Genomic DNA, 27,095 nt, shown 5'->3' with positions numbered 1-27,095 from the left:
TCCCATCCGTCCTCCACCTTACACCGGACAGACCTCTCTACTCTGCCAGATGAGCTCTGCCGCTACACCCGCCGCTAAAACTACAACTAGATTCAAGCCTATAAAAACATAACTTATAGAAACACTTCTGGCTGTTGTGTTTTATGGACACAGTACCTCAAGAGGTGTGAGTATTTGAGATGGTTGCTGTGTTTGGACTCACCTCTGTCTGAAGTGGTACAGTCCCGTTAGTCTGAGAGTCCTGTTTACTGCAGCACTTAGCGGACACCGAGAAGCACCAACATGCGGACAAACTGCACTTTACTATAAAACGGACTGTATGATGAACTTTTACCGGCTGGCTATTTTACTGGGAGCATCAGGTAAGCCTTATTCCCTCCACTTGAATATGTCTACTTTACTAAAATGTGTCTTTATTACGACGACAGCGCAACAGGTTGATCCTATAAACGTCTTGCTCAGAGCTGGCTCCATATCTGTATCTGTATTACACACTGCAAAGTGCTTGTTTTAGGGTTTAAATCTTATTAAGGTGAATTAAACGAGATAATTGCGATATTATGAGGATGGTTCACCCCGTTTTTAACGATTTAATAACACGACAGGGGGTTATGGGACAATCCTAATAATCCTTGTAGGGTTTATAGTGTCTGTTCAATATTGGGCAGATTCCGTAGTATCGGGGAGACTGGGGTCGGTTGGCACACAGCTTTTTCTGCTCCTTTAAAGGTTTACTTTTATTCTTAATCAGTGAGTTACACTATACCTTACTCCTGTTGCACTCAAGACTTGCAATGCTCTATTTTAGTTTTAAATTTATCCATTGCTTTTAGATTTTTTCTTTGTGTTGTATTTATAGTTTTTATTTATCCATTGTTCTTACAAGTCTCTACCTGTGAGCATGTGTTTAATTGGTATTTTTTGGTGAGGTAACATTTCAATTTTACAGTAGGTCTATCAGTTTGAAGGAAGGTATTCCCACATCCAGCTGTCTCAGACTCAGGTGTGTTGGAAAATATCACTTCAGTCTTTGAGCAGTTACTATTTAAGCTCAATGTTGAAACTTGAGGAAGGTCCAGAGTGCTACTAATGAACTGTGAAACAGTAGGTCTATCAAAAGTTTTTTTAAAAAGAGAAAAAAAGTGGTCTGTGGTCTTTTATGTAGAGATGTTGTAAAACATGTTACTTCAAGTTAACTGACAAAATAGTCAGCCACATGAGTGATGGTAGCTGGCTAACATAATAACATCACAAAGTTGGGTCAGATTTGAGAGGAGTTAGTTGGTTCACTCATTTGGGGGTTGTATGATCAATAGTTGTAACTGTATTTTGAAATATTAAAACTATTTTGAAAGTGTAAAACAACATTTACGTTCATGGTTAATTAGGCTATTATTATTTTTGAATGGCCAGTGACAAAGGTAATTAGACATTCTTACTGGTGTTTTGTTTTTAAAATGGGCAGATATTCAATTAAACATTCATGATTTACTGATCTTGTTTGAATGAAATGTTCAAATTGTCCCTTTTGGTTGCTTTATTTATCTGTAACTACAGCATTTTAACATTATGCCGACCAACCTTAAGATGACTTTAATTACAAATCAGCTAATGTTAGAAAACATTTTTGTACATTAAAACACATTTGTTGATAGCTGAGACATTAACCTTTCATTTGCTGCTGCTCAGAATATTCTAACGTAAATAATAGCGAAGTAAGTATGAGCATGAAAAGTGTGCCAACCGACCCCAGTCTCCCCTATTTTATCTCCTCAGATAAGATAACAGTATCCCAGAGGGGCTTAAAATTGTGCTGTTATAGGCCTGTTTGTATTGTATACTACAGTTTGCTGTGTAAAAACTATTTTAAGGCACAATGTTTAATGTTGGAGCTGTACTTTAAAGGTGCAGTATACAAAGATAAGGCTGCTACAAGAGATGATTCATCGATTTAATTAATTTTCAAGCGATAATGTCAAACAGTTCCTGCTCTCAGGTTCTCAGGTGTGAGGATTTTATGCTTTTCTTCATCATTTATAAAAGTAAATGAAATATTTTTAGTGTCAGACTGTTGATCGAGTGAAATAAGCCATTAAATACAGTACCATGAAAGGGTATTTTTCACTATTTTTGGATATTTTATAGACATAAATATCTTAATTTGCATCAATCAAAAATGAAAATGAAAGGTAACTGCAGCCCTACAGGGTATGTTATAACTTTAAAACTAAAACTATAATTAGTGGCCATAAAGTGCACATCAGCTCTCAAGAACACTGAAAATGTACCTGTGTCTGTGAACCCCTGACAAAACTGCGCAGTTACCAAAACCTGAAATCCTTTATCAAGCCATATTCAGTCTTATCAGTGTGTTTTTGTGGGTCCAATGAGTCAATGTGAAGGAATGTGCGACACAGTAAAAGCAGGAAATGTGACAGCTCTGCAGAGGAAAAGTCTGACTGTGTTCAGGAAACATGCAGCATCCAGCAGCAGAGCTCTGACCTGTGTCCCACACTGTGTTAAAAGGTAGTTTACTGTTGAAATGAGGCCTTTAGTTTCTGTGTAGGTGGAGGAGGAGGCTGTCTGCTGTGTCTGTAACCTGCTCATTAACCGACAGTGAGTCACACCTGACGTTAACTTCATGCAAACAATGATTAACAGTTCAAACCTCCTCTCACCTCCGACTGATGGCATTCACAGAGTAACGGTCTGGTTCAAATCTCTGGCTGTTAATTGGTCTGTTCACACCCAGCTGGAGGAGGCCAGATACTCTCATTGGTCGGGAGTCTGTGACCTCCTCCCCCCTCTCCGCTCCTCAAGTGGGACAGAGAGGAGGGGGGTGGGGGGATTTTCAGCCCAGCCTTAACAATGGACTGGTCCATGAAAAAGGAAACAAAGGGAAGAGAGCTCCCTCGTGGGAGGAATTTAGGAGCTGTCGCCCCTCCTCTTGCTCTCTGTAACAATCATCTGGCTCCATCACCACCATCACTGTTTATAGATAATGTGTAGATAAAGTGTAGTATCTTATCAGGGGGATGTTGCTCATCTAACCAGTGTGTCATTAAAGGAATACTTCACCACAAAATGATCATTTGTAGAACAGTTACTCACCTCGTGTTACGTTCAATTCAACACATTCTCTCACCGACCTCATCACATATTCATGTTTGGTCATGGACTTTCCACGTCCACAAACGATGTGAAAGGTACCCTGGGTGTGTTGGTTGTTGACATTCTGGGACACTGTGTCAAGTTCTGTTTGTTACATGCATTGTCTGTTTTTAAAGTACACTTCTGTTTTCACAGGACATTTAACGTTTACAGTCAGTCTCTTTCAAAATAAAAGCACTATGTCGGTACAAGAATGCAAATTGACGTTTTTTTCCTGCAGCAACAAACACATGTGGTTGGGTTTAGGCAACAAAAATACGTGGTTAGGTTTAGGGAAAAAGAACCGTGTTTGGCTTTAGAATCTTACCGCTCTCTCGGATGAAACTCTGTGTTTCTTGGACCCATCTGCCATCACTCCAGGCCGCCCCAGTCGGACTTTCACCGCCTTAACTTTCATCTTTGTCCTGCCGTGTTTCCCCCGACGCAGCTGGGCATCCTTAAACTGTAACAGCAACTGGCTTCGTATCATGCCGACGTTAAAGGACACCTTTTATCGTTGGTTTCTGATGCTGCAAGTCACTTCCCAAGCACCAGATTTCGACGATATTGGAGTGAGACCAAACTCTTCAATCCGTGAATAGAACATTGCTTTTTTCGCTAACCTCCACAGTGAATGAAGAATCCAAAAGGTAGAAGGTGGGCCACCTTTAACAACAGCAAAACATCCATTTACAAACTCTCACACAACACCTGCAGTATAAAGTCTCATCTATCCAGTCAATCCAGTCATATGCTCAGCAACGCAAGCGTGTGCATTTGAACTCTTATTCCATGGAGCACATCACATATTTGCCCAGGTGCACTATTTGTCCGTGCATTAGACTGTCTATTAGAAAATGTTTTCAATAGAAACGTTTTAGTGAAACTGCATGTGTTTGGGCAACGTATCCTCATCCAATGGTTTGTATGACATCCTACAAATTATCACCCCTCCAGTGACATTAAATACCTAACATAAAGTTACGTAGGTTTGGTTTAGGCAAGTAAAATTACTATGGACAGGTTTAAGAGAAGAATCATGGTGACGACGCACCTTAAAATGACGCAAAGTTTACTTAGTTCCAAACAATGATCTCCTTAAGGAAAGTCCTGTGTTTTGTGACCCATCCACCACCTTCTGTACTCCTGTCAGCGTATTGGTCATGCGACTGCAGTCTTACCAAATACGTTAGTGATACACAAATTACTGGCTCATGATTATGTAGGATATGCATGAATTTTGGTGCATTACATTTACAGGAAATTGTATAAACAGTAATTGAGAACGGACTGGTTTGGGAATTACTGAGGGAATTACCTGAAGTTGTGTGTGTGTGTGCTGTTGTTTAACATGGTACCCTATGATTTCAATTCATCAGTGGATTATCTGTTCACCATGGAGGCAAACAAAGGTTTCTTCACAAATTCAATGTCACAATGGGTTGGTAATTAATATACAGATGATCATTTTGTGGGTGAAATTTCCTGTCAAAATGACCTGATTTATTTGGGTTTTACTTCATGAAACATTAACACACTTGTCTAAAACTTGAGCTGAAATGACATATTAATAAAAATTGCCAACAATTATGATAAACCTTTGTTACTTTCATTCATTTTTCAAGCAGAAGTGTAAACCATCCTGTGATTCCAGCTTCTCAAATGTATGGATTTGTTGTTTTTATTTTCTTGGTTTAAATATTGTAAACTGAAAATCTGTTAGATATGGTTTGTTTGTTGGAAAAAACAACATCTAATTATGTTGCCTGGAGCGTTTTCTTCAAGTATTTCCCAACAATTCATAGACTAAACACTAAACTATTAATTGAAATTGATTTAAAATAACTCTTAGTTGCAGTCCTACAGAAGTGTAATGAGAAGAGTGTTCATGGAAAAGGGTTAGGATTTCTGCTCTTGTTTTACTCAACTGAAGTTAATTCAGACAAACAGAGAAGATTTTTACAGTTGCATACGGTCCTAATGGTGGCCTGAAAATAAGCTGACTTAGGCTCACATAAGAAGGAAACTAAGAAAAGCGTCCATTTTAGATGACTGCGATAAACGGTCAGAAGGAGAGTCGGACTGGTGGACTTGTTTTGTTTTGATTTCCTGTCTTTCTGGGAAATGTTTAGAGTGAGTTCCTGCCCCACCTAGAGCTAATATAACCAGCAGAAAGCACCCACAAGCGTCCGTCAGACCTCTCCATCCCCTCCCTCTGTGATGACAACCCCCTGCCTCTCCACAGGCCTCCCCAGCCCCCCACACACACTGGAATTTAACCTTCCTGACCCTGATACAGAGCAGCAGAGAAGCCCCCTCTCCACACACACATAATAATCTCTCTTCCCGTCTTTGCTCCTGTTTTAATATGACGCTAAATATCTCCCAGGTGTAGTGAATCATCCACACAGACAAAGAAGAAGTGCAGCTGGTTCTCCTGTGGGCGAGAGGTCAGCTGCATCCTCTTCCTGTCTTGGAACTGTTTTTGTCCACACTCAGCTAAAACTAATGTGGTTAATACCCAGTGCTGCAACAGTTTGTCCAACTCTAAATATGAATGAGGGAAGACTAAATATGCGTACAAATTAGAGCTGAAATGATTAGTTGAGTAATATTTTAGTCAATTGATAGAAAATTATGTTTTTCAAGTAAAAATGCCACAAATTCCTAAATTTCAGCTTCTAAACTATAAAAAATCTGCTGCTATTCCTGGTCTTATATAACAGTAAACTGAATATCTTTAGTTTTTGAACACTTTGTAGGACAAAACAAGACATTTAAAGACGTAACCTTTAGGTTCTAAGAAATTATACGTATCAATTTTCCTGATTTGTTTCGGACAGTCCCATTAATTAATAAAGAAAATAAATGGCAGATAAATCAACCTTACAAAACCAGTGTAGACAAGACTACCTTATCCAAGACCAAGTCAAGACCAAGACCAGGCCAGTGTGAGTCCCACGTTTTATGACACCTAGACGAGAAAATGTGGAACATGCAAACTGTATGCAATCCTCAAACTGATCGAAAAGATACACATTCCCATAAATATACCCACAGAAACCAAAGAAGACTCCTCTTCGTTCACCTCTTTTTTGTTTGCATGTATACGTGCACCATAAGAAATGCCTGAAATGCCCAAAATAATCAAAAGGTCCTGCAGAGGAGAATTTTATGGGAATTTCCTTTGTTTTCTATAGCTCTGTAGCTGAAATCCTCCTCACCATCTTCAATCAACACTACTTTTTTTGCAGAGGCAACTGTTTGATTTCTCCACAGTTGCGGTCTTGACTGGTGTTGAGGGACAATAATTTTATTTTTATTTATGCACATCATGTAGGTTTAGTTTGCTATCATGTAAGACCAAGGAAAGCAGCAAATTTTTACAGTTTAGAAGTTGGAATTAGGAAATTTGTGGCATTTGTGCTTGAAAAACAGATCATTTTTCTGTCAAATGACTAAAATATTAATAAACTCATCTCTTCAGCTCAAGTTTGTACTCATATTTAGTTTTCTGTCATTCCTATATTCAGTTAGACGAACTATTGCAGGGCTGTTGTATTAAACTACATTAGTTTTAGCTGAGTGACAAAAAAACAGCGTGCATATAGGAAAGAAGTAACACCTGTACACTTACTTCATGCCACAAAAGCGTAACTGAGACATTTTGATCCTATTTACTCCTACCAAATAGGACCTAAACATTGTCTTGATTAAACTTTCGTGCCGTGGATTTGAATGCGCAGGTGCTACTTCTTTCCCTCTTGAACAGTCTTGAAATAAAATGGGCTTTAAAGACAGAGATAAGACAGAGTAAAAATGCGGTTGAGTCGAGGGACTGACTGACAGACGAGACTGAGACTGTCAAATCGTACTATAACACTGCACGAAACAGCTCTTAATGTAACACAATTCAGTATCACCCGAGTTAAATCAACACTTCTTAAAACAGATTAAACAAAAACTGAACATTATAACCTTCAAGAAAGTGGGTTTATTGCTGCGATATGTGCACATAATAAACTGGCAGTACTATCAGGGCTGAAAAAATGAGTCTCGTACATATTAATTTAAGTAATTTTTCAAGCACAGATGCCAAACCTTTGCTGGTTCCAGCTTCTTAAATGTGTGGATTTGTTTCTTGTCTTTGTTTTAAATTATTAGAAACTGAATATATTTGGGTTTGAGAGTGTTGGTTGGAAATTAAATGTAATTTAAAGATGTCACTTTGTGCTGCAGGACATTGTAATATCTATTTTGTATCTACGTTTTACTATTTTTAACATTATAGTCTATTTATTTGATTGAGAATGGAAAACATCATATGTTGTAGCCCTAAGCTCAGTTTTTCCCCCTTCTGATGGTCATACTGGGAGAGACACAGCTTTGGGGTGTAAAATGAGTGAACAGACTCTCTGTGAAGCTGCCTGGTATTGATTACTGTGTGTCAAGTAGGTGAACCTGGTATTTCTCAGTGTTGACATTTTGCTGTGTTTGAACTTTGCTGCACACCTTTTATCTTTGAGCAACATTTGCATGACTCTCGGAATAGCCAAATGACCTGTCAGGAGACAAAAGCTCTCTATATTTGTCACTTATTTCATCTTTCTTTCTCTCTTCCCTTGTCAGTGTGTGTGTGCGATGGCGTGCATGTCACAGTGCGGGAGAAGCAGAAGTTTGCGATGCTCTTTCAGTCCGTGGTCCTACCATGTCAGTACCAGACAGCCTCCATTCAGGCCCCGGTGGTGCAGTGGTGGTACAAGTCCTACTGTCGAGACCGCACTCAGGAGTCCTTCACCCTGCCCAAGAGTCTGGGCGTCCACACCTCCGAGCTGGGCACCAGGTCCCACCTGGAGTGCTCCGACAGCAGCCGCACAGTTCGAGTTGTGGCCTCGAAGCAGGGAGCCTCCATGACGCTGGCCGAGCACTACAAAGGCAGAGACATCTCCATCATTAACAGTAATGTCATCTTTTTTATTCTAAACCTATGAAAGTCTCTAAAATCTTCACAATCTGACATGTACCAGCAGATATAATACAAAATCAGGTAGAAAATAACAACATCAACAACCGAGATTAAATGCTTCCCGGACATTAGCATGTAGCTACATGTAGCAGTGTAGGCTACATAATGTCAACACTACAATAATGTGCCTGGAGCAGATGACCATATGAAGAAACCCCTCACAAACTGACATTAGCTTGTTTTAAAAGTAGAAAAACGCTGAAACAGAGTATTCAGAAAGGTCTGTAGCCTGAGGTTTTTGCTCACAGGAATGTAAAAGTTCACTTCTACATACATTAACATCATTATTTGGAACTTTGGGCACATTTAATATGAAAAGCTGACATTATAACATTCTATTTATGACATAAAAAAAGCAACAACATAATAGGTCCCCTTTAAGGTGAAAGAGTTGCTGTGGCTGTTTGACCAGAGCTGACTGAGATTTGTGTTTCCTGTTCTCAAAATAAACCTGTTTTGTCTTTGTCTTACAATGGAGAGGGCACACACATACACACACACACACATGGCCACATGATCACACTCTCCTGCTATCACTCCTATTCATGTGTGACCCCTTGTAAAACCCCAAACCCTATCAAGACAAAACACCCTTCTTCTGTCCTGATGTGTCAGTGGAAGCACATTCAACAACACCCTCCTGACGTCATTTAATACAGTAAATAAAATAAATGCTCACTGACATGAATTAATCTATGGTGGTAATCACCTCTACTTTCAGCTGTAATTGTCTTGTTTTTACATGTAAATGCTATGGGTTTACTTTTGTCTTGGCTTCACAAAAACTCTACAGATGATAAAAACACTTAACAGAAAGAAGCTTGAATTTATGTCACAGTAACTGCTGTCAAGTGTCAAGTTGTGGGTGTATTCAAACCTCAATGTTCTTGGTGCCGACCAAAAAGTATTAAAGTTTGTCAGGTACTGAAAATGGCATCAAATGTCTGGTCAGACAATCTTGCTTGCATATTCTTTAATCATTTGTTTATAATTCAAATCAAAATTTTGCTATTTTTGACTATTTAATTTCTCTTTGCTAAAGGTCCAGTGTGTAGGATTTAGTGGCATCTAATGGCTGAAATAAAATATGATATTCATAACTATATTTTTATCCCTTTGCAATCACCTGAAAATAAGAATTGTTGTGTTTTTGCTACCTCAGAATAAGCTGTTTGTATCTACATACAGAGCAGGTCCTCTCCCATGTTGTCAGTCATGTTGTTCTACAGTAGTCCAGAATGGACAAACTAAACACTGGCTCTGGATAGGGCTGTTTGTGTTTTCGTGATGTTGACATGCAACAAAGCACCTGAGTCTGGAATTGAACCCAGGATGCTGCTGTTAGCATACACTGTAACCACTCAGCTACCAATAGTAGGCTACTGAGCATTTTCAAACAAAACCCATCATCCATACATAACTATACAGGTGTCAGTGTGTTCTAGACTGTTTAACCAAGTCATTATAGTCAGTTTGTTGTCAACCAATCAGTTTGAATTCAGGAGTGCTGCCATTAAACACTGACCTGCTTTGTGACATGACCTCACCTCTTGCAGCACGTATAACCTTGATGTTTCCTGTCTCTGTGCAGAAGCAGACCTGCGTATTGGGGAGCTGCAGTGGGGCGACAGTGGAGTGTACTTCTGTAAAGTTGTCATTGCTGATGATCTGGAGGGGAAGAATGAAGCGCAGCTGGAGTTACTGGTGCTCGGTATGCCTACACCTTTTTCTTTTTTTCATTAAAATAGCAACATAAAGACACAAACACACTTTGAGTCTGATCATGATCGACTTGGTAAAGTTGTTTAAATGTTTGGCTTCATATTAAGCTCAGTGGTGTTTCCCTCCATACGTTAGGTGTTAAAAGTAGTTTCTTTGTTCCTCCACGTTCCAAAGTGTCTTTACGAGGGTTTCTATGGAGACGGCCAGATGGTGTTCGCCTCTTCACTTGTTTTAGCCAAGAGCTCTCTTTGCAGGGTTGAGGTTGATTTGCACTGTCCAGTGGTGGAAGACTTGACAGTACATTTACTTGAGTAAATGTACTGTCCATAACAGGTACTGGACTGTACTGGACTGTACTTTAAGCACATTCTAAGTCAGTAAAACACTACACTAAGTCATGGTTTGTACATCTTTGAAAAAGGTATGGGATCATAATGTGCAGCTGTTTGTGTGTGATCACGCTATGTTTTTTTGTTTTGGCTGATTAATAATTAATGAACAGGTTACGTTTCGGTGCTAAAGTTCAGAGACTGACTGTCATCTGTCAGTGAATGAAATTTAAAGTAGTGTAGGCCTACCCACTCAGTGAGAGAAACTGTGGCGACCATTGTTGCCAAAGCTTCTCCTTAAGCTTTTACCATGGTGACGTGCTTCTACAGAGGAGCATGTCGGGGGTTGCTGCTGGTGTTGACATGAAGAGGGAGACGTAGCAGAAAAATGTGGCTAAACTCGCACAACAGTTAGCAGAATGTTGTGTCTTCCTTTAGCTTTTACTTTCTCTGATGTTGCTTGTAGTATTTAGAGAGTGCTCATTCATGCAGTCCTCCTCCACTGAGCACTAATCTGGTTATAATCAGCTCACAGGACAGAAGAGGAGCGGTTTAGACGTGTAAGAATAACAAGACTACACTGAATTTTTTAGGTTTGCCATGTGGCAATGAAAACATTTGAATTAGGAAGTGTGAGCTATTTAAACACCAGATTTGCACTTCCTAAAGTTTTGATATATCACATGCTACCAGTTTTATACACCAAATTGAAACTGATAGTTTTACATTTTGAGAAATATGCGTTTTTAATTTGTTGCAGCGAGTTAAATGAAAAGATTGATACCACTCTCTTATCTGTCAATGGGGTCATCCCTATGTTTCCAGGGTTCTATGTTTCCCAGGTTCTATGTTCCCCACTTAACCCTGCAAAAAAGCTGCTTACACAAAAAGGGTTCTATGTTTCCCACTTGGTTGAGCGGGCAACATAGAACCCGGGAAACATAGAACCTTTTTTGTGTAAGCGGGGAACATAGAACCTTTTTTGTGTAAGTGGGGAACATAGAACCTTTTTTGCACAGTTAAGTGGGGAACATAGAACCCGGGAAACATAGATACGCTCTCCTGTCAATTCAATATCAAGCTACGGACAACAGCTAGTTAGCTTAGCAGCTAAACTACCCAGCTAAACCATGGCAAAGAAGACTGCAAACAGCTAACACTTAGCCTAGCTCTGTTTGAAAGTAACAAAATGGCAGCCTACTGATTAACACACGTTATTCTTGTTTGTTGAAACTCTAAATAGTCCACACATTACCTCAGGTAAAAACAGAAAAGGTTGATTTTAATCCTGTGATTTTGTATGGAGTCCACAAAAGCGTTGAAGAGAGATGAAAAGATTGACACCACCCTCAAACTAGTTGACAACTGCCTGTTAGCCTAGCAGCTAAGCTAACAAGCTAACCTTTAGCAAAGAAGACTGGGAACAGCTAACACTTAACCTGGCTCTGTTTAAAAGTAACAAAAATGTCAGCCTACTGATTAACACGTTATATCGTGTTTGTTGAAAACATAAACATTACGTCCACACATTACGTTAGATAAAACTTCATTTTAATTCTGTTAATTTGTATGGAGTCAACAAAAGTGTAGATCATGTTAGCTAGCTGAAATTGGAAGTTGTAGTTATACATTTTAGGAAATGTGCTTTTTCACTTTGTTGCAGGGAATTAGATAAAAATATTTAAACCACTCTCATATTTATTGGTTCAATATCATGCTACTGCCAACAGCCGGTTAGCTTAGCAGCTAAGGTTAGCTTGGCTGCAGCTAAGCCTTAGCAATGAATACTAGAAAAAGCTAACGATTGACATTACCCTGGCTCTGTTTGAAAGTAATGAAATTCCAGCTTACTAATGATTTATATCTTGTTTGTTTTTAAACCCTAAATAGTCCATGGCCTAACAGCGAAACCACAAATTGTTGATTTTAAACTTGTGCTTTTGTATGAATGACACAAACATTTTAGCCAGCTGTTAATGCTGAGCTAAGCTTACTGGCTGCTGGCTTCAGTTCCATGTTAATCGTACAGGCATAGTGATGTCAAATCTTCTTATCTAACTCACAGCAAGAATGTGAATATTTCCCAAAATGTCAAAGTGTGAAGCAACAATGTTTCTTCTCCCACCATCCCCATCATCTCTGATTTTATTTTTCTTTTGGATTAATTTTTCTTCACTCCCTTCGCTCTCCCTTTTTTCTTGCAAAATCTTCTTGCATACTCCTCCATTACTCATTTCTGCATCTTTCACTGCCTCCCTCCCTCTCAGCCCTGCATAGCTCCTCTGCTCTCTCAGGTTACTCAGTGAGCTTCATGGTATGTAGATGAGTGTGCCAGGAAACCAAGATTACTTTTTTATCAAGTGAGAAGGATACACTGTTTTTCACCTCCATAGTAACAGTCTACTCAGCACACTCTGGAGCCGGTGGGTGTTTAGTCTATTACTGCAGTCAGACAGATCACACTGTGACTAGTCTTTACAGTAATTATAGTCCTTCAACACCTCACAATAAACACATAGTAAAAACACCTGCAGTTGTGTCTCAGTCTCAGCACACCTGTTGCACTCCCTTTGTTTTCTGTATTTAACAGTTCTAGTGCTGCCTTATTTTTTTCTCTCTTTTGACCTGTTTAAATGAAACACAAAGACGCATTGTGTCACAACTATTGAACTTGTGTGACCGTATTTTGATGAGCTCCCAAGCTAAATTATTGTCCTAGACTCGTTATGTGCCCCAGTTTACAAACCCTCTCTTTGTCCTCACACACTGTCTCTCTTGGACCATCTCCATATGTGTGTGTGTCTGTACGCATGGGTGTACATTCATTTGGGTGCAGCTTTAACACCACCAGAGAGGCACATATGCTGTGCACCTCAGTACAGAAATATATTACTGCTGGCCTCCTGCTATAATTAGATTAAGTGCATTTTGAACTCTGAACTCTGACTTATATGACTTGTCCTCATGTTCACTGTCAGTATTTTTTTTTTTTTTTTTTTAAAAAAACCACCTCTAAGAAACTCTGTGGCATAAAATACTTGTGTGATTCATGTGACAACAAGACTAACAGCAGAGATATTGGATAAAGCGAGATACCCCACTCAGCTCACTTCCTGATTCAGTGATGTCAGCGCCACGCCTCCGTAGGAGACTTGCGGCAGCTCTGAATGTATTGTCGTCAATGAGGAAAATGAACGTGATCACAATTTATGGTCAATTCTTTTGCCCTCTAGTCACTAAAGTAAATATTGGGTTCATTTTCCACAAGCCACAACATTCTGACACTAAAGCTGCATTTTTCATCCACACAGATCAAGAGAAAGTTAACTTTGTTTGAGCCCTGTCTGTCTCAGAAAACAAGTTCTTGCGAGATGTTGAGGGAGAACAGGCTCTGATTGGAGGGAGAGCTAACCATGCCCACTTAGGAGACAGGAAGCGTAACCATTTTCTTAACATTGGATAAGCCTACGGTGGGGTATCTCCTCTATCCAATATCTCTGCTAACAGTCTGCAGCCATGCTAGCTAGCTGGTGCATGCTAAAATGTGCATGACAATGCTAACATGCTGATGTCTAGCAGGTATGGTGTTTACCATGTACACCGTTTTTGGTTAGCATGTTAGCTGGCAAACGTTTGTTGATTAGCACTAAACACAAAGTAACTTACAGCTGAGGTTTTGCAGGTATTTGGCTTTAAATTGAATTTCAAGCATGTTGAAATTTTTTGCCTGATGATGGCAGTAGATGAAAGATTAAATTGATAGTTCATCCCAGAATCAATCATACCTGTAGTGTTACTCATCAGTCGAGATTGTTTTGGTAAGAGTTGCCAAATGTTGGAGATATCAGGGTCCTTTCACACCTGACCTGTTTGGTTTGGTTCAATTGAACTCAAGTTCGTTTGCCCCCTAAGTGCGGTTCGTTTGGGCAGGTGTGAACACAGCAATCACACTCAGATGTGCACCAAAACAACCAGACTGAGACCTTCTTGAAGAGATGGTCTCGGTCTGGTTACAAACAAACTCTGGTGCGGTTCGTTTGTGGTGAGAACGTGTTGCGACCTCGATCTGAACCAACTGCAGTCACATGACACATTGTTTGGGTTAAACATGAGCATGTTACAGTCCTGGAGGATTATTAATGTGCACCTCCTCCTGTACTGCCTTAATATGCACATTCAGCACATCCAATGCATCAAAACATTGTTTTCTAGTTGGAGCTGCGCCTCGTTTTCAAACTGTATGGTTTGACTAAAATGAACAATGACAGCAATATAGTCCACGATGAGCAGCGCTAAAATCAACCTGCGTAGTTGTCCCTCCATTGTGACATTAGAAAGTGTCACATTTATCTTTCAAGTGTACTCTTCTTCAACGTTTGGTTTACTTCCTGGATTTTTCCCTCATGGAAATTCTGACCAATCAAGAGCAGCTTTCTCACGCAAGGCATTTTATCTGGCCCGCTTGTAAATGCTGCCATGAGAACATGAACCAACTCTAGGCAAGTATGCACCTTTGTAACAAAATTAGTCCCTGATTCGACCAAAGCAAGACAACTCTAGGTCTGAAAGCACACTCTGTTGTAGAGATGTCTGCCTTCTCTCCATTATAATAGAACTAGATGACACTCGGCTTGTGGTGCTCAAAGCGTCAAAAAATATATTTGAAAAACTCAACAGCGATGTCTCTTTCCAGAAATCATGACCCAGTTACTCAAGATAATCCAGTTATTTTTTGGGTGAACTGTCCGTAGTGTAGCATTCAGTAATTGTTTAGATATTTGCCTTAAACCCAAAAATGTCAAGCTAATGTGGCAGTTAAGGAAAAGGCTTCTTCCTCTTGGGACCATGAATGTCTTTACTGAATTTTATTGCAATCCATCCAATAGTTGTTGAGATATTTCAGTCCGGACCAAAGGGGCAAACTGACCAACATTACCATCTCTTGAGTCCACTTCGCTAGCATGGCTAAAAAATGTCCTCATTCATCATTGTGACTGCATGTACGATGAATAATTTGTGTAAAAAATGTCCCTTCAGTTTCTCAATTAGTGCATGACCATTAATCATCCACTCCGCTGACCTTTTGACTCTTGCTTTCTGCTTCCTCTGCCGGCCTTCACCTGTGCTCTCCCTCTCTCTGCAGGCAGGACAGGTCAGCAGGACGATCTCCTACCTGAGTTTGATGTGGAGATTATGCCAGGTACGGCTCCTCACCCGCTCTTTCATCTCACTGCCTGCTGTCTTCTAGCTTCTCCTTATGCCTCCTCATGTTTAACTCTCACTAACCAATCAAATCAATCTCTTTTTGACTAACAAATAAACCTGTTAATGAGCTCGGGTTGATGCTTATGCACAGACAGTAACGTCTAACCTGAAATTACACACAGTTATTATCAGTTATTGAAGCTGCGTAAAGAAACATTCACAGACCCTCAGTGCTTTATCTTTTATCTCTGGTTTCAGTTCCTCAGGGGATATGCGATGACTTTGTGGGGGGTTAAGAGTGGATTTTGCTTTTGGGCACACCCTGAGGAAGTGTGTTGTTAGGGTCTGGGAGCTTTAGAGATGATGATGGATAAGAGTCACTCAGTTTCCATGGAGTTTGCCTGAAGTTTCCTTCTGTAGCGCTCTGTGGTCACATCAGTGAAGAAGCGACAGAAACATCTGCGTGGTTTTAAAAGTAACATTCTAGTCGATCACAACTTGGGTCTGCTTCAAATATTATAACAAAGTGGTGAGATGATCAGTATCTTAACTTTATTTGGAGGTAAAGCAATAAGTGATCATATTAAGTGTGTCACGTGCATATCTGTAAATACATGTGGCACACATACACTGCAACAGAGTATGTCTTCAACCTGCCCATCCATGTGTCGTGATATTTGCAATATCCATCAGTTTTATTCCAGTTGTAGTAAAGATGTCGCCTCTTCCACTTTTTAAAGGGACAGGATTGGTCAAATATGTGTGTCATATAAAACAGAGAAAGAATCCCACTTTAAGGAGCAAAATTAACTTATAAAGGACCAAAATATAGTCCAGACAAAAATCAACTTGTTATACCTAGGACATAAAGGACTCAGAGACTAATTAATTTTAGCAAACTTAAACGTACTTATTGCACATCTTATTCTCCTACTCTACCTCGCTGCATTTTTAAAACTTCAACAAATTTGCAAACTTGTTTTATGTATATATTATATGAAGAAGGGATTAGGGCCATGTTAAAGAAAAAGAAAATCTTAAGATGTGAGAATAAAGTTGTAAATCTACGAGAATAAAGTCGTGAATCTACAAGAATAAAGTCATAAACCTATGAGAATAAAGTCATAAACCTGCGAGAATAAAGTCATAAAAACTGACAAAGTGTGTACTAACAGTGTTGGAGGTGACAGTAATATAGGTTTTAGCATTACCGAAGTAATATAACCCGTTACCAACAAGATTTCAGGTGATATTATTACATTTACAATGTCACATAAGTGGTTGGTATGAGAGTCAGCACCTCCAACTCAGAGGTCATGGTTCTCTGTTGGAAACTGGGGGATTGCTCCCTCCAGGTTGGGAGAGAGTTACTGCCCAGAGCAAGGGAGTTCAAGGATCTCGGGGTCTTGTTCATGAGTGAGGGTAGAACGGAGCATGAGATGGATCGGCGGTTTGATGCAGCTTCTGCAGTGATGCGGCCACTGCACCAAACCCTTGTGGTGAAGAGGGAGCTGAGCTGAAAGGTGAAGCTTTCAATTAACTGGTCCATCTACATCCCAACCCTCACCTATGGTCATGAGCTCTGGGTAGTGACCACAACCGTTGTGGTGAAGAGGGAGCTGAGCCAGAGGGCAAAACTTTCAGTTTACTGGTCCATCTACGTCCCAACCCTCACCTATGGTCATGAGCTCTGGGTAGTGACCGAAAGAATAAGATCCTGGATACAAATGGCCGAAATGAGTTTCCTTCGTGGGGTGGCTGGGCTCAGCCTTAGAGATAAGGTGAGGAGCTCGGACTGAATCTTGTGCACATCACAATGGAGAATGAATAGTGTGTGTTTCTGTCTTCCAGAGTGGGCGTTTGTGGGATCCGTAGTCCTGGGCAGCATCTTCCTCCTGTTATTCTTGGGGATCTGCTGGTGTCAGTGTTGTCCTCACTCCTGCTGCTGCTACGTCCGCTGCTGCTGCTGTCCGGACACCTGCTGCTGTCCAAAACACTGTGAGTAACACAGACTTCCTTTATTTACTGTAACCTCTACATGCATTCTTTGTATCAACTCGACAGAAATCCCTCTGCCTGGAAGGTTTATTGTTTCGTTGTTTTTCCGTTCAGTGTACGAGGCAGGGAAGATGGCAAAGAGTGGACTGCCTGCTCAAGTTCCTGTGTATCCCTACTACATTCCTGGTGTTCCTACTGTGGTTCCTCTCGCCCCTTCATCCAATATGGAGCCGAAGGTCTCCTCTATCCCCTCAGTGGAAAATAACCTGGCTGGAGGTGAGAGATCGTAGGAAGCTCTGTAACAAACTAACTCTCATTTCATCCCTCATCCTAGTGTCTGTCTCTAACCTACGCAGAAATGCCACATGCATGTTTGTTATTTAAATTTAACATCTCTGAGTCTGGTTGTTCTTTTTAAGATGTGCACCAGACACTTATGTGTATATGTGTGTGTCCCTGCATGCTTATGTCCCTGTGTGTGTACTACTGTGTGTGTGTCCGAATCCACAGCACGCAGTGGTTATCGACTGAAAGCCAGTCCAGACCAGGACTCAATGAAAGTTCTGTACTACATAGAGAAGGAGCTGGGTCAGCTTCCCTCTGCCAAGATGGCTGCACTCAAACGTAAGCCTGCACAGATTAGGCCAGTGTGTGTCATCTGTGTGGCTGTGTGTCAGTGTGTTTATGTGTTTTATTTGCATGGTTGTTTGTGTGAATTAATCAGTACTAGTCTTCATCTAATCCTTACATTAATTTCATAACATCTAACTGCCCTTACTGAGATGAGAAAAAGATGTTTCTCAGTTTTAAAAAGTATGGTTAATTTTTAAGGTCCCTGTGTATCAGTAAATGTCATTTTACATCCTGATTTCATAAGTTTTTCAGACAATTTAAATCCGAGTACTGGACTATTGGAACATTTGACTTTAACACAAAAGCATACAGTATTAAAGGGACAGTCTCTACAGTAGAAACAGTATGGCAAATGTGGCATAAAAAAAAGCTTTGTTTCCACTGAAGGAAATGGTTTCAGCTTACAAAAACAGATTGAAGGTCTGCATCACTGCGACTTGTAGTTAAATTTTTGGGAAGTTCACGTCAGGCTACGCCCGAGGTGTGGAGTTGACTTGAAACAGAAGTATAAATCCCGCTTAATTATTGTGATTATGCCACCGTCACACAAAAGACAACAACTCATTCATTTATTTCACCAGCGAGATTTAATTTAAGTGCTTTTTCTTGTACTTTTAAAAGGATAAAACTGGGGCTATTTTTCAGCCACAACAAATTCCATGAAAACACCAAATCCATAGTCTGTCTTGCTAACAGAATATGTAAAAACAAATATAGAAACAGTCACAAATGTAGAGTTTTATTTTCTTAAAGGCTAAGTAATTTTCTAATACAGCTGGGCACTGTAGTTTGGCACTGTATCTAACAAATTAGCACGTCACGAATGACGTTTTGTGGTTAGATCAAGGAAATGAAACATGATTTGGAGTCTTAACGTTTAGGTAAGTAAAGTTATGTAGGTTAGGTTAATGAAAAGAGACATGGTGATGACATATGTTAAAACAGCAGTTCACCTGGTCTGACATGGTCCCTATCACTGGTCTCCTGGGGCAAAGTCCTGTGTTTGTTTGACCCATCTGCCATTGCAACCTGTCTCCTTACACAGACTTTCGCTCTTGATTCTACTTCCGTCTTTGGTCTTGTCAGCACATTGGTTGCGCGATCGCAGCCTTCCTTATTATGTCGGTTATACATGAATTGTGGTGCATTACTTTACGCAGGTATACATATGAACAGTGCATGAAAACAGTCTGAACAGTGTGACTTATTGATGTGTTTTTCATAGTGTTTTGACATCAACGTCAGCCTACGCAAAGAGATTAAGCTGTATCAGGCTGAAGCAACGCATAGAGTTTGTCAGTGATGTTGTAATTGTGTTGTTATTTGGATCACTTCATGGTTGGTTTTGATCCTTTCAAAGAATTTGTTAACAATAAGGGAAAAAAAATCACCAGACTTATCCTTTAAATTGGTTGTGACAGTAGTCTGAGGTGGCGCATGAGACACTGTGACCTCAGTACTTTGCAGTCAGCCATAATCAGAGCTCATAATTATGCAGTCATAGTCACCTCTAACCAGAAAGTAGGTGATGCTCTTATCCCAAACACGTACAGAGGACTTACAGCAGACCACCTCTTAGTCTGGAATGTCTGATTACATCATTTCACAGTTGTGTGTTTCACCAAGCGGTTACAGAAAATTTACCTGAAAAATGTTTGCAAATAAATTTTATGATGAAAATAGCAAATGTTTCTGTCCCAACAGCCAGCAGCCTCTCAGAGCTCAGCTCTCTCCATGATGGAGGAAATACAGACTTCCGACACACCTATCAGACGGTGCAGATGAAGGCGCTCCCACCCATTGCAGACCTCGATGACCAGTCAGTGTTAAGAGTAGCTCCACCTACACAGAGTCGAAGGCCCAGACGGGACAGAGGCAACCTCTCAGATGACGAGCTGGACAGAAGGTATAATTATGGTGTTATTTAGTCCATGTGTGTGTTTATGTGATGAGAGGATTACCTTCCCATGAAGTAGTATTTTAGTTCTTTAAAGATAAAATATTCAACATTTCCACATTAAGGTGTGGCGAAAACAACTAGATCTATATTGTATAATTTGTTGAGCTGTGTACTTACATTATCCAAAATGTTTCTAACAGTGGTCAAACCCAGAGAAATCTGTAGTTGTACTCAAAAGACAGCGTGTGTGGCATCATTGCGGCACACTGTTTATCACAACACAGATGAGACAAGCCAAATAAGATCAGCTAGCTAGTTAATGCCATCACATCCTGCAGTCCTTCTGCCTCACTCCCCGCCAAGGAGGCTACTTCTCTGGGAGGTCAGCAGGCCACATCTCCGGAGACGGACCTTCAGCTCAGGTGTCGCAACTTGATTTCAGCCAGTGAGAAACCCCAGCGCTGGGGGCGATGACAGCAGGTCTGTGACCAGTGGTAGCGCTGGGTCTAACCTGTGTAATGGCAGCAACAGAAAGTTTGCTGACCCGGGGCAGTTGAGTGGTCTGAGATCAGACCCCCAGTTCTGTGTTTGCCTAGCTGAATTCAAGTTGCTACAGGGCTCCTTGGTGTTGTTGTTTCTGTATTTGTTTTGTGTGGTAATATTGTATCTTAATAAGGTCATTTTGAGTCTGTTTTTGGACCTTCTATGTCACTTTGTCCCCAGTTTATATCTCTTTGTTGTTGTTCTGCCTTTTTTTGTAGTTATTTTGTGTCTCTTTGTAGTTCCTTTGCATCTCTTGTGATCTTGTTGTGTCTCTTGGTGGTAATTTACGGTCTTGTCTTTGTCAGTATGTGCTGTTTTCAGCATTTGGTTTGTTGGGATTTGGTCACCCTAACCTCATTCCTCACCAAACTCTTATTCGCACCATCCAGGACCAAACAGTAGACCTGGGTTGACAGAGCCTTTTCCATAGCTGGAACTATGACTCCTCCAAGTCTATGAAGCTACCTTAAATATTTGAGTTTATGCCATAGCCTATGTGCTTTTATTGTGTTTTTGTTTATAAGGTTATTTTTTTACTGAACTAATATATCATATAAGTGTCTGAATATCCTGAAAATCCCCTGTGAGTGTGGGATTTAGGAGGACACATTGGCAGAAATGGAATATAATATAATGTTTTCTTTAGGGTATAATCACCTGAAATAGGATGAGATCTCTGCAGATAATTTGGCTCCTGGTAAAAACCACCTGAACAAACAACATCGAAGGAAGTTTGATTGTCTAGGTTTCAGCCGGATGTGATCTGCAGTCCTCACCACTAGATGGCACTAAATCCTGCACACTATTCCTTTAAGTCAAATGGATCATTATTATTATTATTATTACTATAATTATAATTACCTCTGTGTCACTGTGTGTTGAGTTGTGTGCTTTTCCTTGCTGTAGGTGGAACCCTCGCTCAGAGCACCTTCAGAGGAGGACCTTGGGCAGAAGAGGGCGCACCGGCTCCCTGGACGAGCTGGAGGATTTCGCCCAGTCTTACACCTCCCGTGGTCGTCGGGCTGAGCCTCCAGACCGGGCCTACGAGCGGGATTACAGCCCTCCCAGGCGCTTCTACAGAGATGAAGATGACGGCTGGGGTCGCCGCAGCCCCTCACCTTTTCAGAAGAGAAGGGACACGTGGGACAGCGATCGCCCCTGTCGACCGCCCCAGAACAAGGGATACGATGACACCTTCCTCAGCAGTGTGCTGGACAGCAAGTTGAGGGGGCGGGGAGGGGACAGAGGCGGCTGTAGACCGGACGGGGACAGTGACACTCCCTCTAAAGGCAGCTCCAGAGGAAAGGGCAGCGATAGTTACTACAGCCGGTCGCCTAGCAACCGTCCAGAAGAGGAGGACCCTTTGCCTCCATACTCTGAGCTGGAGGCGGAGCGGTACCGTAGGGCTGACTCGACCGCAGACCGGTACCGTACTGTAGAGCCTCCCCGATCAGAGCGATACAGGACCAATGACGCCACCATGAGGCCTTTCTCTTACACCCGCCCCCCCCAGGGAATGTCCCATACACTTCAACAGGGCGGCCGAGAAGACAGAGATAGGAGCCGAAATCTGGTGAGTTACTTGTAGCAGGAACAAGGACTTCCTTCCTCCTCAGCTCTTCAGGAAAGAGCATTTACATCCTGTAAATAGTTACAGGACAAGTCTGTGTGTTCCATATTTTTCTTATTGTCAACAAATCCCATTAAAAGTCCAAAAACAAGTTTAGTGTCGTCTGTGCAGCCGAAGCCTGATGTAGCTTCGTAAACTTTCTCAAATGATTACACGCTGCTTTCCCTTGCATGAAAGTACATTAGCTGCATCATATTCGATATCAGCGATTCCAGCACTGTGTTGCGTGGTATCAGATCGAAACCAAATTTTGTGCTATCGCCCACCCCTTACATATTCTGTCCCATACACAGACTTGTGGCCGTGCCCAATTTTCTTTGTCGACTGTTGAGTTTTGTGGTGGTTGATATCAAAAGGTGTGGCATTACCGCCATCTGCTGGACTGTCCTTTGCTCCATCTATTCTGGAATTACCGTGACTTGAGAGAAAAGACACAAGATGGACATGTTCCTGAACGTGTGTTTAGTCAAGATCAGTAGTGGTGCCTGAGAGGTTATCCCAGTAGTTAAAAGCAATGCACAAATTGCTCCAAGCAGTTAGTTAGTCATTTAGCTCTTTTTGTCGATTCTTATAATATCATTGCAGAAGGGCAGCAAATTCCCTGAAGTCTGGCACAGCCCAGGGTTTGGATACTACTGCACTAGCTCACCAAATATGTATTAATCCACAGCCGAAAATAATCCCTAACACATGCACCGTTAACAGGAGTAGATTAGCAGCTCACAGGGTAATCAAGGAATGATGGACACATAATTTGAGATAGCCAGCAACCCGGTTTTATATATCCAAAGAACTTCTGTAAAAATATGAACTGCTTGACAACCAGACCAGTCTGACTGAGAAATGTATAGCCACACCGGGCTAGTAAAAGGAACTGGGTGTTTAATTGGGACTAAGCTTGTAATTGAAGTTTTACAGGACAAACGTAATAAGTGGTAGCAGGTTTTGGTCCTTTCATGGGATTTATTGACAATAAGAACAAAGTAGAATAGTGCAAGCTTTGTATTTAGACATTTGAAGATGTTTTACAGTATTATGTTCATAATCTGTCCCTTGTGCAATGTACATACAGTACAAGATTTGTGGTCTTAACACTGAATCATTGTAATGTTAGTTCTGACATGATTTTATCTGCGTAGCTGTAACATTGTTTGCATACATTTCCAAAAGCAAATGACACTTTTGATTTAACTCAGATATGAACAGTATAATCTGGTCATGCTTGCAACCATCACAGTATTAGAAACGCTTACTAACTGGCTCCAACAAACATCTGTCTTTACTACTAACCCTTCAGCTGCACGATGTCTGTGCATGATCTGAGGCACCAGGCTGGACTAACCTGGCATGAGCATGAATGTAAAGTCTCTAACGTGTGGCTCTCGGTGTATTTCTTTAACAGAGCACTGCACTGAGCAGGGACTCTCTCATAGTGTGACAAGGTTTCCCAGCCTCGACCCGCTCAGCGCTGCAATCTGTTCATTTAAACCGTCCTGTTGCTACGCAGGAGAGGCTAACTGTTCTGCCGTCAGCCACGTGAAGTCTGGCTCGTCTCACTGAGAATAACCGCACTGAGAAAACAGCAGTAGTGGATGGAAAATGCACGAAGCAGCAGTCGTGTCTGCGAGTACGGGATGTTTTTACTCATGTGCATGAATCATATCTGGGTATTTCTGCATGTGTAGACCACAGATGTTATGTATGTATGTATGTATGTGCATCAGTTGTTGAGTTGAGTGACTGGATTTACTGAAACAAGTGCCAAGATGTTTTTTGTTGGTTTTTTTTGTATTATTATCTGCCAGTTTTTGATCTGCAGGACGCCACGGTCTTTTACTGTCCTACAGACTTCATACTTGTCACTCAGTACACTGCAACTCAGGTTCACTTTGTATCTGTGTGTTTGTCAGTTGTTGATATTGTACTGTATGTAAGTACTGTACCTTCAATTTGTTCTGCAGATTTTTAATTGCACTGCTTAAATACTTTTTTTTCAATAAAGAGAACTCAAAGAATTTGCAGCTGTCTAAATGAATGTATGTTTATTATCTCTGCCAATAGAGAAGATGCATCCAGCTATGGCCGCAGCTGAAGATTTTATTGTCAATTAATCAATTCATGATTTGGTCTAAAAATGTCAGTAGTTAGAAATGCACAGCAACATTTCCAAAAGACCAAGGTGAGCCTCCAGTACCAGGTTGGACCCGTTTTGGCCCCAGAACTGCCTTAATTCTTGGTGTCATAGATTCACCAAGGTGCTGGAAATTTTCCTCAGAGATGTTGGTCCATATTGACATGATGACATCACACAGTTGCTGCTGATTTGTCAGCTGCACATCCATGATGTGAATCTCCTGTTCCACCACATCCCAAAGGTGCTCTATTGGACTGAGATCTGGTGACTGTGGAGGCCACTGGAGTACAGTGAACTCACTGTCATGTTCAAGAAACCAGTTTGAGACGATTTGAGCTTTGTGACATGGTGCGTTATCCTGCTGGAATTAGCCATCAGAAGATGGGTACACTGTGGTCATAAAGGGATGGACACGGTCAGCAACAATACTCAGGTAGGCTGTGGTGTTTAAACCATGCTCAGTTGGTACTAAGGGGCCCAAAGTGTGCCAAGAAAATATCCCCCACACCATTACACCACCAGCAGCCTGAACCGTTGATACAAGGCAGGATGGATCCATGCTTTCATGTTGTTTACACCAAATTCTGACCCTACCATCTGAATGTGGCAGCAGAAATCCAGACTCATCAGACCAGGCAACTATTTCCAATCTTCTATTGTCCAGTTTTGGTGAGCCTGTGTGAACTGTAGCCTCAGTTTCCTGTTGTTAGCTGACAGGAGTGGCACCTGGTGTGGTCTTCTGCTGCTGTAGCCCATCTGCTTCAAGGTTGGACGTGTTGTTGGTTCAGAGATGGTCTTCTGCAGACCTTGGTTGTAACCAGTGCTTATTTGAGTTACTGTTGACTTTCTATCATCTTGAACCAGTCTGGCCATTCTCCTCAGACCTCTGGCATCAACAAGGCATTTTGGCTCACTGGATATTTTCTCTTCTTCAGACCATCCTCTGTAAACCCTAGAGATGGTTGTGTGTGAAAATCCCAGTAGATCAGCAGTTTCTGACAGACCAGCCCGTCTGGCACCAACAACCATGCCACGTTCAATGTCACTTAAATCACCTTTCTTCCCCATTCACAGATGACACAAACTGGTGTTTATGCATTAATGTGCATTTTAATAGTTTCAACATAATTAATTTTGATATAAAACACTTCTTGTTGTCCACAGAATCTAATGTTTGAGAGGTGATTGTGTTCAACAATAGTATAAATGTGATAAAGTGTGTGTAACGTAACTTGGATAAAGCCTGTGTTTTTTTATCGCAGCTTATCAAATACACACAACTGAATAAACACTAGAGCTTTATTAACAACCTCAGAACTACACACAATCAGCAAACTTTATCACATAGAGCATGTGTGCAGCTTTAAATGTTTATATAAAGTATTAAATGGTACATCATTATCTCAAGACATTAACTGAAGAATATTACAGTGTCTCTTTGTGGTCGTTTTGTGTCTAATTTTAGACACATTTTGTGATTCTTTGTAGTTGTTTTGCATCTACTAGTAGCCATTTTGTGTCCCCCGTGGTGGTTCTGTGATTCTTTGTAATTGTTTTCCATCAAATTGCAGTCATTTAGTGTGTCTTTGTGGTTGTCTTTTCGCATCTATTTGCTGTCATTTTGCAATTCTTTGTAGTCACTTCAGATCTCTTTGTAGTAGTTTTGCATCTCTTTGGTTGTTTTGTCACTCTTTTAAGTGTTTTTGCATTAACCTGCTGTCATTTTGTCATATTTGTAGTCATTTTTCATGTCTTTGTAGTCGTTTCGGGATTCTTTGTAGTCATTTTGTATGTATTTGTAGTTTTTTGTCTCTTTGTGGTCCCTTCCTGTTTATTTAAAGTTATTTTGCACGAATTTGTGGTCATTTTGCAATTCTTCTTAGTTATTACATATTTATTTGTAGTCATGTTGCATCACTGTGGTTGTTTTATAATTTTGTGTAGTTTTGCATGTCTTTGTGGTTGTTTTGTGGATCTTTGAAGTGTTTTTGCACTAACTGTCATTTTGCTATTCTTTGTAGTCTTTTTGCATCTATTTATGGTCGTTTTGTGATTCTTTGTAGTCATTTTGTAATTCTTGTTAGTTATCTCAGATTTATTTGTAGTCATTTTGCATCTCTGTGGTTGTTTTGCAGTTTTTTTGTTATCATTTTGCATTTCTTTGTGGTTGTTTTGGGGCTCTTTGGAGTGTTTTTGCACTAACTTGCTGCCAATTTGCTATTCTTTGTGGTCTTACATTTATTTGTGGTCATTTTGTAATTCTCTGCAATTATTTCAGATCTGTTTGTAGTTATTTTGCGTCTCAGTAGTTGTAATGCAATTCTTTGCAGTTGTTTTGCAATCGTGATCGTTTTGTGACTGTTCTTAGTTGTTTTGTATCTCTTGATAGTCCTTTAATCGACTTTCCAACAAAAAATGTGAGCAGTCACTTCACACCGAGACTGTGGGCCTGCATCCAGCAGGTCTGATCAGCAAACCATTCATGATACTAACAAGCCAACTACCTATCATCCTCTGACTCTGGTGGGGGGGATTAGGGGTGGCAATCAGATTCACCTCTCTGGCCTTTCCTCACCACGTTACCACAGTTAATTTAGAGCAAACTGAGACTAAATGTGGTTAAAATAAAACAACAGAACATTCTGTAACTTTTCTAACGCAGCAGATGAAAGCTACTGCTCGTCCTCTCCACACACCACCAAGAAAGGAATGTAAAAACCTGGCATGTCTGGAGGTTCACAGTGCAGCCAGACACAGATGTGATTGCAAAGCTTTTCATCCACGCAACATTTTTCACAGGATTTCGAGCACACTTCAGCGAGCTG

General features: G+C 40.7%; 1 protein-coding gene across 3 annotated transcripts; it reads left to right on the top strand.

Moving 5' to 3' along the window:
- The first annotated feature begins 16 nt into the window (after positions 1-16).
- On the top strand, positions 17-24,130 carry LOC125899867 (immunoglobulin-like domain-containing receptor 2). 3 transcript variants are annotated; one of them, XM_049594512.1, is made up of 10 exons: positions 17-362; positions 7,780-8,109; positions 9,768-9,887; positions 15,371-15,427; positions 17,284-17,430; positions 17,545-17,706; positions 17,941-18,054; positions 19,768-19,969; positions 21,413-22,079; positions 23,539-24,130. In XM_049594512.1, exons 1-10 carry the CDS (start codon positions 320-322, stop codon positions 23,572-23,574), a joined length of 1,878 nt encoding a protein of 625 aa, XP_049450469.1. In that variant the 5' UTR covers positions 17-319; the 3' UTR covers positions 23,575-24,130. The 3 variants fall into 3 exon arrangements, with proteins under 3 accessions (XP_049450469.1, XP_049450470.1, XP_049450471.1); XM_049594513.1 differs by lacking the exon at positions 15,371-15,427; XM_049594514.1 differs by lacking the exon at positions 17,941-18,054.
- Positions 24,131-27,095: the final 2,965 nt, after the last annotated feature.

Source organism: Epinephelus fuscoguttatus, linkage group LG13 (assembly GCF_011397635.1).
Source record: "Epinephelus fuscoguttatus linkage group LG13, E.fuscoguttatus.final_Chr_v1".
NCBI lineage: Eukaryota > Metazoa > Chordata > Actinopteri > Perciformes > Serranidae > Epinephelus > Epinephelus fuscoguttatus.
The sequence above is the reverse complement of the archived record's forward strand: the minus strand, read 5'-3'. Positions and strand labels throughout refer to the sequence as shown.